The sequence below is a fragment of the Teleopsis dalmanni genome, chromosome 1 (genome assembly GCF_002237135.1).
Source record: "Teleopsis dalmanni isolate 2A chromosome 1, ASM223713v2, whole genome shotgun sequence".
Lineage (NCBI taxonomy): Eukaryota > Metazoa > Arthropoda > Insecta > Diptera > Diopsidae > Teleopsis > Teleopsis dalmanni.
In genome coordinates, this window is record NC_051846.1 from 193,248,486 (window position 1) to 193,262,791 (window position 14,306).

The following is a 14,306-nucleotide window of genomic DNA, read 5'->3' on the forward strand; positions in this document are numbered from 1 at the left end:
TAAGTATATAAAATCAATTTATTCTTCATAAGATAAACGTGAAGTAGCAACACCCGTTTAATAATATTGAACTTGATAGTGAAATTTCAAGTTTCTTCAAATATATATACAGATGTATATATCTAAGTATTTAAGCCCATAAAAATCTCGGTACTTAATTATTTATGTATATTTTTACTGATACTTTAAAATATAATTACAACAATAAAATATCAAACAAACGAGATAGTGAAGAAAATTCTCCTAAAGACCTGCAGAGTAAGAGGAAGACCGGCTAAAATTTGTCTTCAAATGCATGATAAACACAGTGAGACGCAGAATACTCCACGACAAAAAGTTTGGTTTCAAATGTGAGTATAAAATTTTATTTGGTATAAAGTATCTTTTTTATATAAAGACAAAAATTCCTTTTAATACCATTTAAAAGTACCTCACTCTACTCCCGCTTCGGTCATTCCCCAGTTGAATCTGTTTAAAAAAAACTATAAGTGATTTTTTTTTATTTTTTTTATTTTATTTTAATAAATATATACATATTGACATGTACTCGCTACACTTGTCTTCGCTCATTTACTCAAACTTGCTCTTGGAGATTGTCAATTGCTCATATGAATTGTATCTACGCAAGCAACAAGATCACCGATTTTTTTGCTGCTGCTCCATTTACCTCCCTCCTCAGTCTTATCAGTCCTAACCGAGCGGCTAGCTGTCTGGCTTGCCTATAGATAGAACCCGCAACCGCAATTCATGTCAGTTAGTGGCAAGACTTCGTGCAGTTCAGACGTGTTTCTTCTTTAAATAAAGAGCAATAAAAATATCTAACGTGTTGTTTTTAAAGATAAAAGTGAAAATATTAAAGACTATTTATTATATATACAATATATATATATTTGTTTTATTGTTCAATATAAAAGTTTATTAAAATATTTTGTTATAAAAACGAGACTTATAAAAAATCGTGATTTTCTTTTTTGTTTAAAAAAAAATATTTGAAAAAGAACTGAAACATTATTGTGAAGGTTCTGGAACTTCCTTTTTTTGTGTAATCCAGCTAAAATAATATATATTTTTTTTAAAATGCGTACCCAAATGGCTATATGTGCTAAGGTGTGTAGATGTCAACAGTCAATAAATATTATTTAGATTAAAAAATCCAAAGTAAATAACAGAGAAATTCAATATGTATAAAAAAAATTAAAAAAATAGTAACAAAAAATTATTTATTTAAGAATAATTAATAATAAACTATCAAAATCTAAATTTAAGAACAAAATTTGATTAAATAAATAAATAATTCGACATAAATTAATTTTTAAATCAATTACAAACAACTAAATTTTATATAAAAAATATTAAATATATATAAAATAAATAATACACTCTAAAAAAATTACTAACTATGTAAATATCAGTAACGAAAATATTTCAAATAGATTAGAAATAATTCACTCACTACTACAAAACCATAAATAAAATGAATATTTAAATAAAAAAAATTATTTATTATTTTAATACCATAAAAATTTATAAAAATTAAATTAAAAACTTTCAATAAATTTAGTCAAACGATTTTTATATACAAAAATTGTTGTTAAAAATCAATTTTTTACATGATATTATATTATATATAGTAAATCTCATAAGTAATCACTATTTACGGTTTCATTATTTATTGTTCCGATTTTTAAAGAATTTTTTATGTCAAAATCTTTTCTGTTTATTTTTAAATTAAAAAGAGAAAAAAAAATTAAATAAATTCTATGGCTGATTTTTTTCCTTCAGTTTTTTAATAGATCTTTTTTTATTTAGTTTAGTGTGTGAGTATATTTTTTGTGTGCAGATATTTTTATATTCATACACTGTGTACCATAAATTAAATATTTATATATGTGAGATCTTTTTCGTTTTTATAAATATTTTTACTCGGTACATTTTTTGTTGGTTTGACTTCTTCGGTATTAAGAGAGTACACAGGAAAAAAGTAAATAAAATGAATTTTGAAGTTTAAGGCCGGCATCGTACACATAAACTTAAAAAGATAAAATTTGTTTTTATTTTGTTATTTAATAAACAAAATAAATTTTAAAATACACTTTTTTTTATCATTTTTTCTTATGAATAATGCAAATACGGTTTTATAACTCGTTTTCCTATTAGTTTCTTTTGAAATTTTTCAATATCTTGAGTTAGCAACTGCAAAATTTGCTTGAAAGTTGTATATTTTTTGTAATGATTAATGCATTTGATTTAACAATTTAACCTAATTAATTTAAATATATGGAATATTTTCAAAATTTTTTTTTATATGGTTTGTAATTTAATCAAACTTAAATATGAATAGTTTCTAAAGTCACTAAATGGTAATAATAATCATATATAGCTTATATACTATTACTTTTATCAGTTCTTTTATTTCAATATAGCTTGAATTTATATTAAAGTGAATTATGAATAATTTTAAAAGCTTCTTAGAGGTAATAATAGTCATATATATACACATATAGCTTACTTTTATCAGTTCCCAACTAATAAACTAAGCCGATTTTATAGTCTTAACTTAATTCTTAATAAAGACGCTTTTTTGGAAATTAATATTTAAACTATTTTTTTAAATTATTTTAAATTTAATTTAAATCAATATTGAGAGTACTTTCATAACAATAAAATCGAAACTAAATGTTATGTTGATGTTATTATGAAGCTTAGTGTTCTTTAATAAATTTGATTTTTAAAGTCAATTTTAATAAAAAGAACTATTTTCTTAGGCTTAATATTTTAGTACCAAAAATTTTCATTAAAATATATAGTTTGTATTTTTATAATTTTATACAATCTCCTAAGATTTCATAGCTCTCATTCAAACCTATCTAATTAACCATATTCGTTAACAGAAAATACCTAAATCGAAAATAAGGTTTATTAGTAGGCTAAAAAATAGACATAAAATTTTGAAAAATTAAATAGATCAAATCTATAGCCAGATTTGTAATCAATAGTTCTCATTTAAACCAATCAAATTAATCATATTCTTTAACAATTAATACCTAAATACAAAAAACGTGATTTTAAAAAATTATTAATTAATAATTAATCATTATTTTTTTAAAAGAATAGTATATGTCAGTCTAATAATTTCATTCAGATAGAATTCCATACAAATACCGTACCATATGGATTTCAGACCTGGTGTTTCAAGTGCCTACTTGAAATGTTTAATCTATAACATGGCTCTTGAGTTAAAAATAATAATAATAATACTAATAATAATAGAACCACAATTAAAAAGTATATATGAAATATTACAAAGATATTGCAAAAAATATAAGTTAGTAAAGAATAATTTTTAACAACTTATGTATAAATTTAAAACATATGCAATTATTAATAAACCAAAAAAATCTATTTCAATATAAAATTATTTTTTTACAATTTAGGCATAAACTTAAAATTTATACAATTATTAATAAACTATAAGAAATTAAATTTATATAAAATATATTAAATAGGACATATTAAATAACAAACAATTTATTTCAATCTAAAATTATTTTTAAACAATTTATTCATACTAAAAAGAAATAATATTATATTTTAATATAATAATATAAAAATAATATTTATTTTAAACATAATTTTTTTTAATATAATTAAAGCATTTCAAATATATCTGTTAACGATTTTTCACGCCATTGATAAAATGCATTTTTCACAAACATGTTCGGGTATTGCCCTTTTCCAAGAAGATATAAACCGATATATTATTTGCACATTTAACCAAACACTCTAATATAAATTAAGAAGATAAGATAGTCACTAAAAACTGACAGTTAATAACATCAAACAACTAAAATAAACACGAAATTATTTAACGCAAGACTGTTAAATTCCTAAATAAATAAAATTTAAATAAATTCATTCCTTTGCATGTGCCAGCAAATACTAGAAACGCAAAAACAAAGTTCATTCATAAAATACTAGTTTACTATGTGCAACACGTGCACTTAAAACTAATATAGCAAACTACACTAACAACGAACACAAAATATCAAAATACATACTTAACGCACAAGCAAGTAAGCGAATTTTCAACCCCTGAATTTCAACAGCAGCCACACCAAAAGCAAAAGCAGAAGCAAAGCAAAAGCAAATACAAAACCCAAACTCACTTGAACAATTCTACTTGTGCATGAAAAATTTTTTCTTGTGTGAAATTATAATTCTCATCGAGTTCAAAATTTCTGAGACTTATAACTCGTACATTGTGTAGAAGTCGTTAGCTTTGCGCAGAGGCGATATCGTAACCGATGAAGTTCTACTGAGGTGCGATTATTGCTAGTTGAAAACTTTAACCAATACCCCGCCATGGGGACGTGAAATACCGTCCACTACGGCAATTTTTGGAAACCCGAGAGGGTTGACTAATAATACATTCAAATATAGAAATTAAAATAAGTTATATGGTGGAAATATATTAAACATAATGAGAAAATTATGTGATTATATATAGCAATAGTCTGTGTATGCTTTAAATTAAATTTAATTTTTAAAACAGTGTTTTATAATATGCTTTAATTAATGTATTGTTATTTTTAATAATAACTTTTTTATTTTATAATAAGTATTTTATAGTAGTTTATTTTTTAAATTAATAAATAATTATTACTATTTTATTTATTTATTAATAAAAACTATTATTATTTTGTTTATTTATTAATAAATATTTTTATTATTTTATTTATTTATTAATAAATAATTATTCTTACTTATTTATTAATTAATTTATAATTTTTTTATTTTTCAATTAATTAATAAATTAAAATTATTGTTATAGGTAAATTATATTATGCGTGCTATCTATATTTCATTAAGAATATATTTAAATGAGAAATATACGACACAATCGTATGTTTGTTGAAATTTATATTATTAAAAGAGCCTATAATTAGAAGAAAATTAATAAGATTAAAAAAAAATTTGTATATAAACTCCAGATATAATACACATGCATAGGAGTAGCCAATGGGGTATTTTAAAGCGATACTCTACCAATAACTAAATCTAATAGGAGTAATTTTGTTATAATAAAAAGTGGATTGTGTAATTATATTCGCTATCTAAACGTGATAGATCGATGGCATAAATATAGCCATGTGGATATAAAAAATTCAGATATAGCAATTCTCCCTTGAAAGTATAAGTTTCATTATAGAAATATTTTATAATAAAATGAGTTATGGATGGATAATGGTGGACTTAAACTTATGGGATAATATAATAGTTCGATCGGATAGGTCTAGCTATGCATATTTGCACACAGTCTTGTAGAAAATTTAATTTTAATAAATGACTTTTTTTAAATAAATAATATAATAATAAATATCATATACCGTCATTAATTATATCGTTCAAAATAATTCTTGTTTATTTTTTATATCTCGTCAGTATTTATAAAAATCGTGTCTGTCCAATTTTTTCATTTTATTTCATACATAAATAATGTATATTTTTTATATAATGATATTATTTTATAAGTAATATATATTTTTTAAATACATGATATAAAATAATATATAAAAGAATCTTAAATTAAATTGCTAAGAATCAATATTTATAAATAATAGAAAGTTTTTTTTTGTTTTTTTTTTTATTTATTTTTTATTAATTATATATAAACAATTTTGTTTATTCTGTTTGCAAGAATAAGAAAAAACTTTTCTATTTAAAAGTTTTAATTCTTTTAATAATTTCATTTAAAATCTCTTAACAAAAAATTTTAATAAATGTATTCAAATAATATTATTTATTTTTCTTAAGGTCAATAACTACTTTATTTTGTTGAGATTTGATTTCATTTTTGATTAAATTTCATCAGCCGAAATATCTATTGATATTATTTATTACTTAATTTAAAAGACAAAATTCTATATAAAAAAAAAATTTCTATAATTTAATTCAAAACTAAACTAAACTAGTTTTGTCAAGGGAACACAAAAATTTTGAGAAACAGTTATTTTAATTAAATTCATATTGAAAAGAAAACGTAATAAAATTCTTTTTAAATTTAATTAAATTATTCATTACAAACATGTGCATATACATACATATATAAAAACCACAGAACTAAATTAGTTAATTTTTAAAATTGAATCATCAAAAAACAATGGCACTCGTTCGATTGATTTCGTCACAGTAGAGGTTATCATATTAAACTATGCCAAATCTTGTCTGCCACTGTTGCCATTTACATTTCTTAATTTAATTTTATTTTATACTTTTTATTTGAAAAAATTAAATATATATATATGAGTATTAGGGCTATAAACTTTAGCTAAAGTGAACTTAAGGGTTATCAGTGAATACACAACGAAATGGCAATAACTTTATAAGAAATTTACATACATTTTAATAGATTTACATACATACATATAATATTGTATTAGATTAGATTATTTTAATAATAAATTTAATTTTTAAAAATTGTTTAATAATATACAGTTTCGAAATGTTTTAATTTTGGGATGTGATTCCTTGTGGCATGAAAAAAAAATAATATGGACGGCGGATGAAACTATTTTTAATATTTACCTAAATAGAGTATGTGAAAGAGACTCTACCTAAAAATCATTTCTCTTAAATATTAGTATATTAAAAATAATTCATCCAAATATCTTAAGTCTTACACTAGTAAAGTTAGTTAAACCAGCCAGTCCATACAATATTCTATATTTTCATATATAATTCGGAACGGAAAGCATTTCCAACGTTTTGAGAGAAAATAAATATATACTAATATATCAGAAATAACTATTCAAGTTATCTACTGTAAAAAAATTTAATTTTTGTTTAAACAACCCAATATTTCGTTAATAATTAAAGGTATTTAATAGAAGACTTAATAAAAGTTGTCATAGTGCTATGTTAATTATATAGATAAAAGAAACAGTTGGTGGGAGACATTAGAAGCTTAGGAATGTTACCAAAAATAAAAAAGGAACGTTTACCTGACACATTGGTAATAAAGAAATATTGAAGTGAATATTTTACTATAGTTATTAGGCTTATAGAATTCATAGTCTAGAGTGTATATATTTGTTATAGGGTTGACAAAGTGAGTCTTTTGGATATTGTATTGATCGTTATATCAATTTATATTTTATTCAAGATTATAACATCAGTGTATTTCAAGTTAAAATATTTTAAAACTGTGAAGTACTTTAAATAATTTATTTTAATAAATGTTCGACATTTTACAAGTAGATTACACAAATATTCATAGGAATTTTTGCTATTTGAAAATTGAAGGCGCAGTAAGTTTCTGTTAATTGACATAGAAAATTCAATTCTAGGCAATTGAATTCCCAAAAATCGAACCTAACTCAATTAAAAAAATATATATTTAAATGAAATGCAATTCCAGAATGGCACTTTGCTCACAAATCAAAATACAAAACCACACTTCAAGAAATGAACAATGAACTTTTACGTCGTCGTATACATTTCCTCAGAAAGATTATAGCACTTCGATGAGCATAAATTAAACGTAATTGCGTTTAATATATAAATTAACATATAATTTATAAAAAAATTAAGACGTAATAAAATTTTACACATTCTTTAGTCAAATTGTAACATATAACGATTTAGCGATTTTACGATGACGAAAAAAAATTATTGAATTAAAAAAAAAAACTTTCCTTGACCCAATATGTTTATATATATTACATATGTAATAGAGAGTATAATAATTTATTTGTATTATATTTTTCTTCTAGGATATATTCTGTAATCAACATCGTCTGATACGTTTTATAGAGCAATCGATACGTCTGTGTAGCACTCAATCATTGAAAACTGCTCAACAAGCTGCTAAAACAAATCTCAATGCTGACTTTCAAGTCACTTCATCGATCAATACTAAATATACCAGTGCACCGGAACCAATTACACATGAACCTGATGTAGGTGATCAGTTCAGAGCATCACAACTCAATGTACGTTTGGCGACACCACAACAATTGCAACCGAAACCCGATAACGATGAAGAACTCAGCTTTGGTAAACTGTTCACAGATCATATGTTAAAAATTTACTATCACAAGAGTTTGGGCGGCTGGCAGAAACCACAAATTACACCTTTGGAAAATCTGGTTATGCATCCAGCGGCGAAGGTGTTGCATTATGCGGTTGAGGTGAGTTTAAAAAAATCTTTTGAATCTATTGATTTTTTATTATATGATATTTCTAATTTTCTATAAATTTAATGTTATTTTATTATTAGGATAAAAGTTTAAATACATAGAATAGTCATCATTTAAAGAAACTATTGTATTAAATTTAATAGTTATATCAATTTGAAGGTTTTTCTTAAAGTGAAAATAAGATTATTTGTAGATACTATTTTTCATCCCAGAAAATTTAATAGAAAGTTAATGACAATTTATTTATTAATGATAAACACCATAACTAATTTTTTTAACATTTTTAAAAATTTCATAACATCAGTTAGACAGCGAATATACCGCTGATATTAAAAACTCCTTAATACGATATATTCTGATCTTCATTGAAAGGTATGAATGTTTTTTGCTCTGTTAGGGTCAATGGTTAACGCGAAAGATCTACATAGTATAGTGAAAGTACACTGGTTCACCAAAAGACAATAATCCCATTATCTATTTTACGAAATCATGAAGCAGTATTCATACGTCTAATAATCGATCTTACGTTTGTGTTCCACAAACGCAGAGGCGGAACCTGCCACCTCTTTCTTTCATTGATTCTTGTCATGTTTTCTCCAATAACATCGTTTAGCTCTACCTACTTAAGCAAATATCGTATGAATTTATAAATTCCTGTCAGAAATTCAATGCCAAAATAGTATTAATATTTATATTGAATATTTTTTCAATATAAATTCCATTTTTCTTAATCTAAATTTTCTATTCTTTGTTATACCGGTCAATTTTATAGCTACCTACCTTCTCATGTAATTACTATAGGAACAAATAAACAATTATTATGCAATATAATAAAATATTTATAATTAATTTGCAAATACCACTATTGTAAGAACTTGTTTTCTTAAAGACCGGTATACATGCCTACACCCATAAGTATGTTTATGTAAATCTCTATAATATATTATACGACGTCTGGAACTAATCTCACTTTTTTTTGTATTATAAAGAATATTTAATTATTATGAAAAATAAGTAGTATTTAACACGTGCAATGCATTGACGTAAGTTTGCATAATCTTTTGGGTTAGTAACTAAGTGCAAAAATATTGTCTGTTTCCGAGTCACTAGTAACTGCAAACTATAATACAATGTTTTTAACATTAGTTCCGAATTCGCACGCTCCTAACAGTAAAAAGAATTCTATTAAATCATTGCATTAACAACAAATTTTCAATTTCAAAAGTCAAGATTATTTACTATCTCCCAAAATATTTCATCAGATCTATTTTAATGCTGACGCCAACTATTGAAATCTAGTCAATAGTTTTGTTTCCCAACTCGACATATTACATACAAACGTATTTTAATATATAATTATCATTTGATTGCAACTAATTAAATCAAATAAAATAAAAAATAAAGAATAATAATATATTAAATTTATTTTTAAAAACAAATTAGTAATTTACATAGATTTTAATAATCATTTTATTACTAACGTCACAAAGATGCTTCTCTAATAATTAAATATGTTTTCCACTTCAATTTAATCTGAACTTGTCTTCAAAACAACTTGATGAAGGGCATGTACCTTCGCAGATTTATTATTTAGAATAATCTTAAATATCGTCTGATTTCTTATCAAAAGCAATATTTATTGCAAAAACAATAACAATAATAATAATATTGTTATTGTTGATACTGTAGCTTAAAGAGATCGGTTGATGTTTTCCCTTTTCGAAAGGGTGAACACCCCTTTGTTTATATATTATATCTATATATTAGGTAATTGATGATGATTCGTTCCTTCCTCCACCATAACTAACTAACTCGTTATATCTATATATATATATTTGATTATTAAAATATATGTAACTTTTCTTTTTAGCTCTTTGAAGGCATGAAAGCTTATCGTGGTGTTGATGGCAAAATTCGTATCTTTCGTCCAAATATGAATATGAGTCGAATGAATTTAGCTGCTAAACGTTCTGGATTACCAACATTTGAAGGTGAAGAATTTATTAAATGTATATCACGTCTATTGTCAATTGACTCAGAATGGGTGCCACATACAGAAGCTGCCAGTTTATATATACGTCCCACCTTAATTGGCATTGATGTAAGTTTTAAATCTGAAGCAATAAATATATTTTAAAAAGATATATAAATTTGAATATAAAATATAATATATAAAACATAAAATACAAAATATAAAATAAATAATATATAAATATATATTATAAAAATATATAAAAATATATTAACCAATAAATATAAAGTACGCTTGACGCTTAAATATTTTAATATTTAAGACTATAAAATTATAAATTAAATAATAAAATCAAATTTAAGAAATAAATTTTTAGATGTTATGTTGTTTATTATTTACAATTTATTTACTTATCTTTTATTTATCTTTATTTTAGCCAACTTTGGGTGTTGCTTCCTCCGATTCCGCCCTACTTTACACAATATTGAGCCCTGTCGGCAGTTACTTTAAGGCTGATTCTGATGGTGCTGTATCACTGTTAGCAGATCCCAGATACACAAGGTAAGATATTAACTTGTATATTTTCAATATATTCATTTTACTTATTTGACTATTTTGCTTATCTATTTCTATATTTCAATATAGAGACCTTATAAAACATTTTATATTAATTATTTTTAAAAAAAATTTTATCATGTTTTTTAGAGCGTGGCCAGGCGGTGTTGGTAATCGTAAGATGGGTTCCAATTATGCACCTACAATTAATGTACAAAAAGAAGCCGCCCGCAAAGGATTAAACCAAGTATTGTGGTTATATGGAGAGGATCACCAATTGACTGAAGTTGGTACAATGAATATTTTCATGTTCTATATTAACGATCAAGGAGGTAAATTTACAATTTAATTTTATATGAAAAGTTTATACATATTTAATTTAACTTTTTTTTACTATTTTAGAGAAAGAACTGATCACACCACCCTTGAATGGACTCATATTGCCTGGTATTACAAGAGACTCAATTTTAGCTTTAGCACACCAATGGGGTAAATTTAAAGTACGTGAAGGCGTATTTACCATGCCACAAATATGCGAACTGCTTAATCAAGGAAGAGTAAGTTTTTTTTCATTAACTATATATAATTAACTATATATTAATAAATAACAATTTATTAAATATATATATTTCTTTTCATTGCAGTTGTTTGAATTATTTGGTTGTGGTACTGCCTGCGTAGTTAGCCCCATTAACCGTATTAACTATATGGGTCAAGATTTGTATATACCCACAATGGAACAAGAGAAACCCATACATGAGTTGATACGTGATACATTAACCGATATACAGTATGGCAAAATTGAACATCCCTGGGCTGTTGAAATTGATTAGTGTTCTATTAAGATTAATTATTTAAACTTAAGGAGAGAATAGATTTAAATTTTTTAAAACTATTTGAACGAAAGTGTATTAATAGTCGTTAAATATATAGAGAGCAGCGAAGTTTAAATCCAAATTATTTAGATATTACTTGCTGGTAGGGTAATTAAATACAAAAACGTAAACACTCGAATTTGAACTAATTTAATGCATTTAAATAATTTTAATTGGTTGGGTTTTCGTTAAAAGAATCATATTAAAAACTTAAAGGCTGCATATGAATGTCCTACAAACTTTGTATGTACATATATTTTATGTATACAAACAGATAAAGCATTATTATATAAATTATTTATTATATATATATTCTTATATAAGTTTTTTATGTAGTTTAGTTAGTAGTTTAGGCGTTTAATTTAAGTTATACTACATAAATTCTTCGCATACTTATACATAAGGAGTATCGATTACTAATACTCGTATAGAGCATTTTAAGTCTTTCTTTGAAGACCAAAGAGATTCTTTCATCACATACAATTGTTATACTCGTAAAAAAGCATTTCAAGCTTTTATATTTTATGTTAGAAATTAAAATTATATTCTGTAAAAAATAGACCAAAAAATTTTAGAAACAAGAATAAATAGCCAAACATCATAAAGCAAAATAATAAGATTCTAATACTATATTCAGACAGTCAAATTTTCTTAATTTCGTTCTAACCTCAAAACAGAATTTTGTATGGAAAAAACAACTTAATTTCACTGAAACGAAGATGAAATTAAGATTTTTGAGAAATTAAGTTGTTTCGGAACATAGTGTAAGAGTTTCTTAAGATTTTACTTCATTTCATTTTTGTTTCTAATAAAAAATTTATTTGCATTTTTTAATAGAATATGTTATTTATGCCTATTAATTTTAAATATATATAAATATTATATATATTCTCAGGGACTATTTTTACAGAAGCAAAAAAATTGTAATTTTATTCTTACGTACCGGCAAAATGTGCATTTATTATTTATTAAGTTGCAATTAATTAATTCAAATATTATATATAATTGATTTTAAATATGTTTTTTTTGAGAAACAATTCAAAATTGCAAAAATTTTTTATAAAAATTGAAAATTTAAAAATTAAAAGTTAAAAGTTAATTTAACGCTTTCAAACAAAGCTAAAAAATGCTGTGACAAAAGTTAAAATAAATAATTTCTTACATTAATTTAAACAATATTATAAAATAAATAAATATTCTAGGTTAAAGCCTAAAGATTTTATTGTAAAAATATACACTTCAATAAAAAATAAATATATACATATATGTATATTTTTGGACAAATTAAAAATGGATTCTTATTTCATTAATTTTAGTCATTAATTTCTTTAATTTATGCTCATAATTTAAGCACTAATTCATATTTTATACTAAAAAAATATTTTAACGATATCTAGAATCTATAGTCATCATATATAAAAGCTAAGTATACCACAAATCCCCGGTCGTATAGGTATACTCGAGCATGACGCGGATGATCAAGCAGCAAAATCCGCAAGCTGTTCTTCCATTACCTTTGCAATTTCTGAAAGTGTTATCCTTTCCTAAATAACACGATAATTGGTCAAACCAACGATATGAAGTAGCAATATGTTATTCTACAACCTTCCATCATTATCTTTTCCGGAACAACTCCATGAAATCGCTGAGAACCAGCGTCTAAGAATCGGACACATTCCTGGGTCCCACAAGTCAAGAACCATGCAGCTTATGAGTTCCATACTAACTCTTCATATCCGTTTCTCCAATCAAAGACACCGTAATACAATTTATCAAATGTACAACTTCATACGGAAAATAGTTACAGCTTGTATTTGATTCCATACCTTTTGGGCACCGAAACAAAAATTGTCATATATAGAATGTACTATATATGACCATGCAGTATATATCACAAACGGTGCATAATAGATACCTATTCTTTCCTACCCACACCACTCCCTATCTGAATTTTATCTAAAGTATTAGAGACAGACAGGATATTTAATTTTGATTGTATTTTATTCAGATTTCATGTTTTATATTGTAAATATAGGATTATATATATTTTAAATATATACTTATTTATAAACTTTTAAAGGTTCCTTGTTATAGATTTTATTTTTTTTTTAATTGCCATATATATTGATTACATTTGAATGTTTCAAAATATACTCTTTATAGGTTTCTCTGGTATTGTGCTCGGTTTGCAAGAAGTGCATTTTAATTATTATTTGTATTTAATTTTTTGAGCTTGTCTATATATCGAATTATATATATATTTTTTTTAATTTACTTAATAACAGTGACAACAATAAACTTAATATTAAAATTTAACAATGAATAAATTGTTTAAAATTCTTATTATTACATAAAAACATATAAATTTTCATTTATTGTATATAATTTTAAAATATTTGATAAATTTAAAAAAATTTTTATTGGCAAGAAAAAATAAATAAAATTAAAAATTTTGTAAATTTCAAGTAAAAGTGGTAATAAATTTAAAATTTTATTTTGAGTATAATTTTGAATTTTACTATTTAAAAATTTTTTAGCTATTATATAAAAGTTTTTATTGTTCAGATATTCTTTTTTTATATATATATTTAAAAATTAATGTTTTAACATTTGTGTTTTTATATTTTTTATGATAAAATTTAAGTTTTTAACATTTGCTTTTTTATTAGATTGTTTCGTTCTTATTTTTCAAATAATTCGTTATTT

At 23.8% G+C, this 14,306-nt stretch overlaps 1 protein-coding gene and 1 non-coding gene across 2 annotated transcripts; both read left to right on the top strand.

The window, feature by feature from the left end:
* Positions 1-973: 973 nt before the first annotated feature.
* LOC119670985 (branched-chain-amino-acid aminotransferase, cytosolic) lies at positions 974-11,901 on the top strand. The gene is made up of 7 exons (XM_038081459.1): positions 974-1,107; positions 7,773-8,189; positions 10,069-10,299; positions 10,607-10,731; positions 10,876-11,057; positions 11,128-11,282; positions 11,370-11,901. Exons 1-7 carry the CDS (start codon positions 1,078-1,080, stop codon positions 11,556-11,558), a joined length of 1,329 nt encoding a protein of 442 aa, XP_037937387.1. The 5' UTR covers positions 974-1,077; the 3' UTR covers positions 11,559-11,901.
* Positions 4,276-4,415, top strand: LOC119673563. The gene has a single exon (XR_005252081.1). It is a non-coding gene; the product is annotated as a U4 spliceosomal RNA (small nuclear RNA).
* Positions 11,902-14,306: the final 2,405 nt, after the last annotated feature.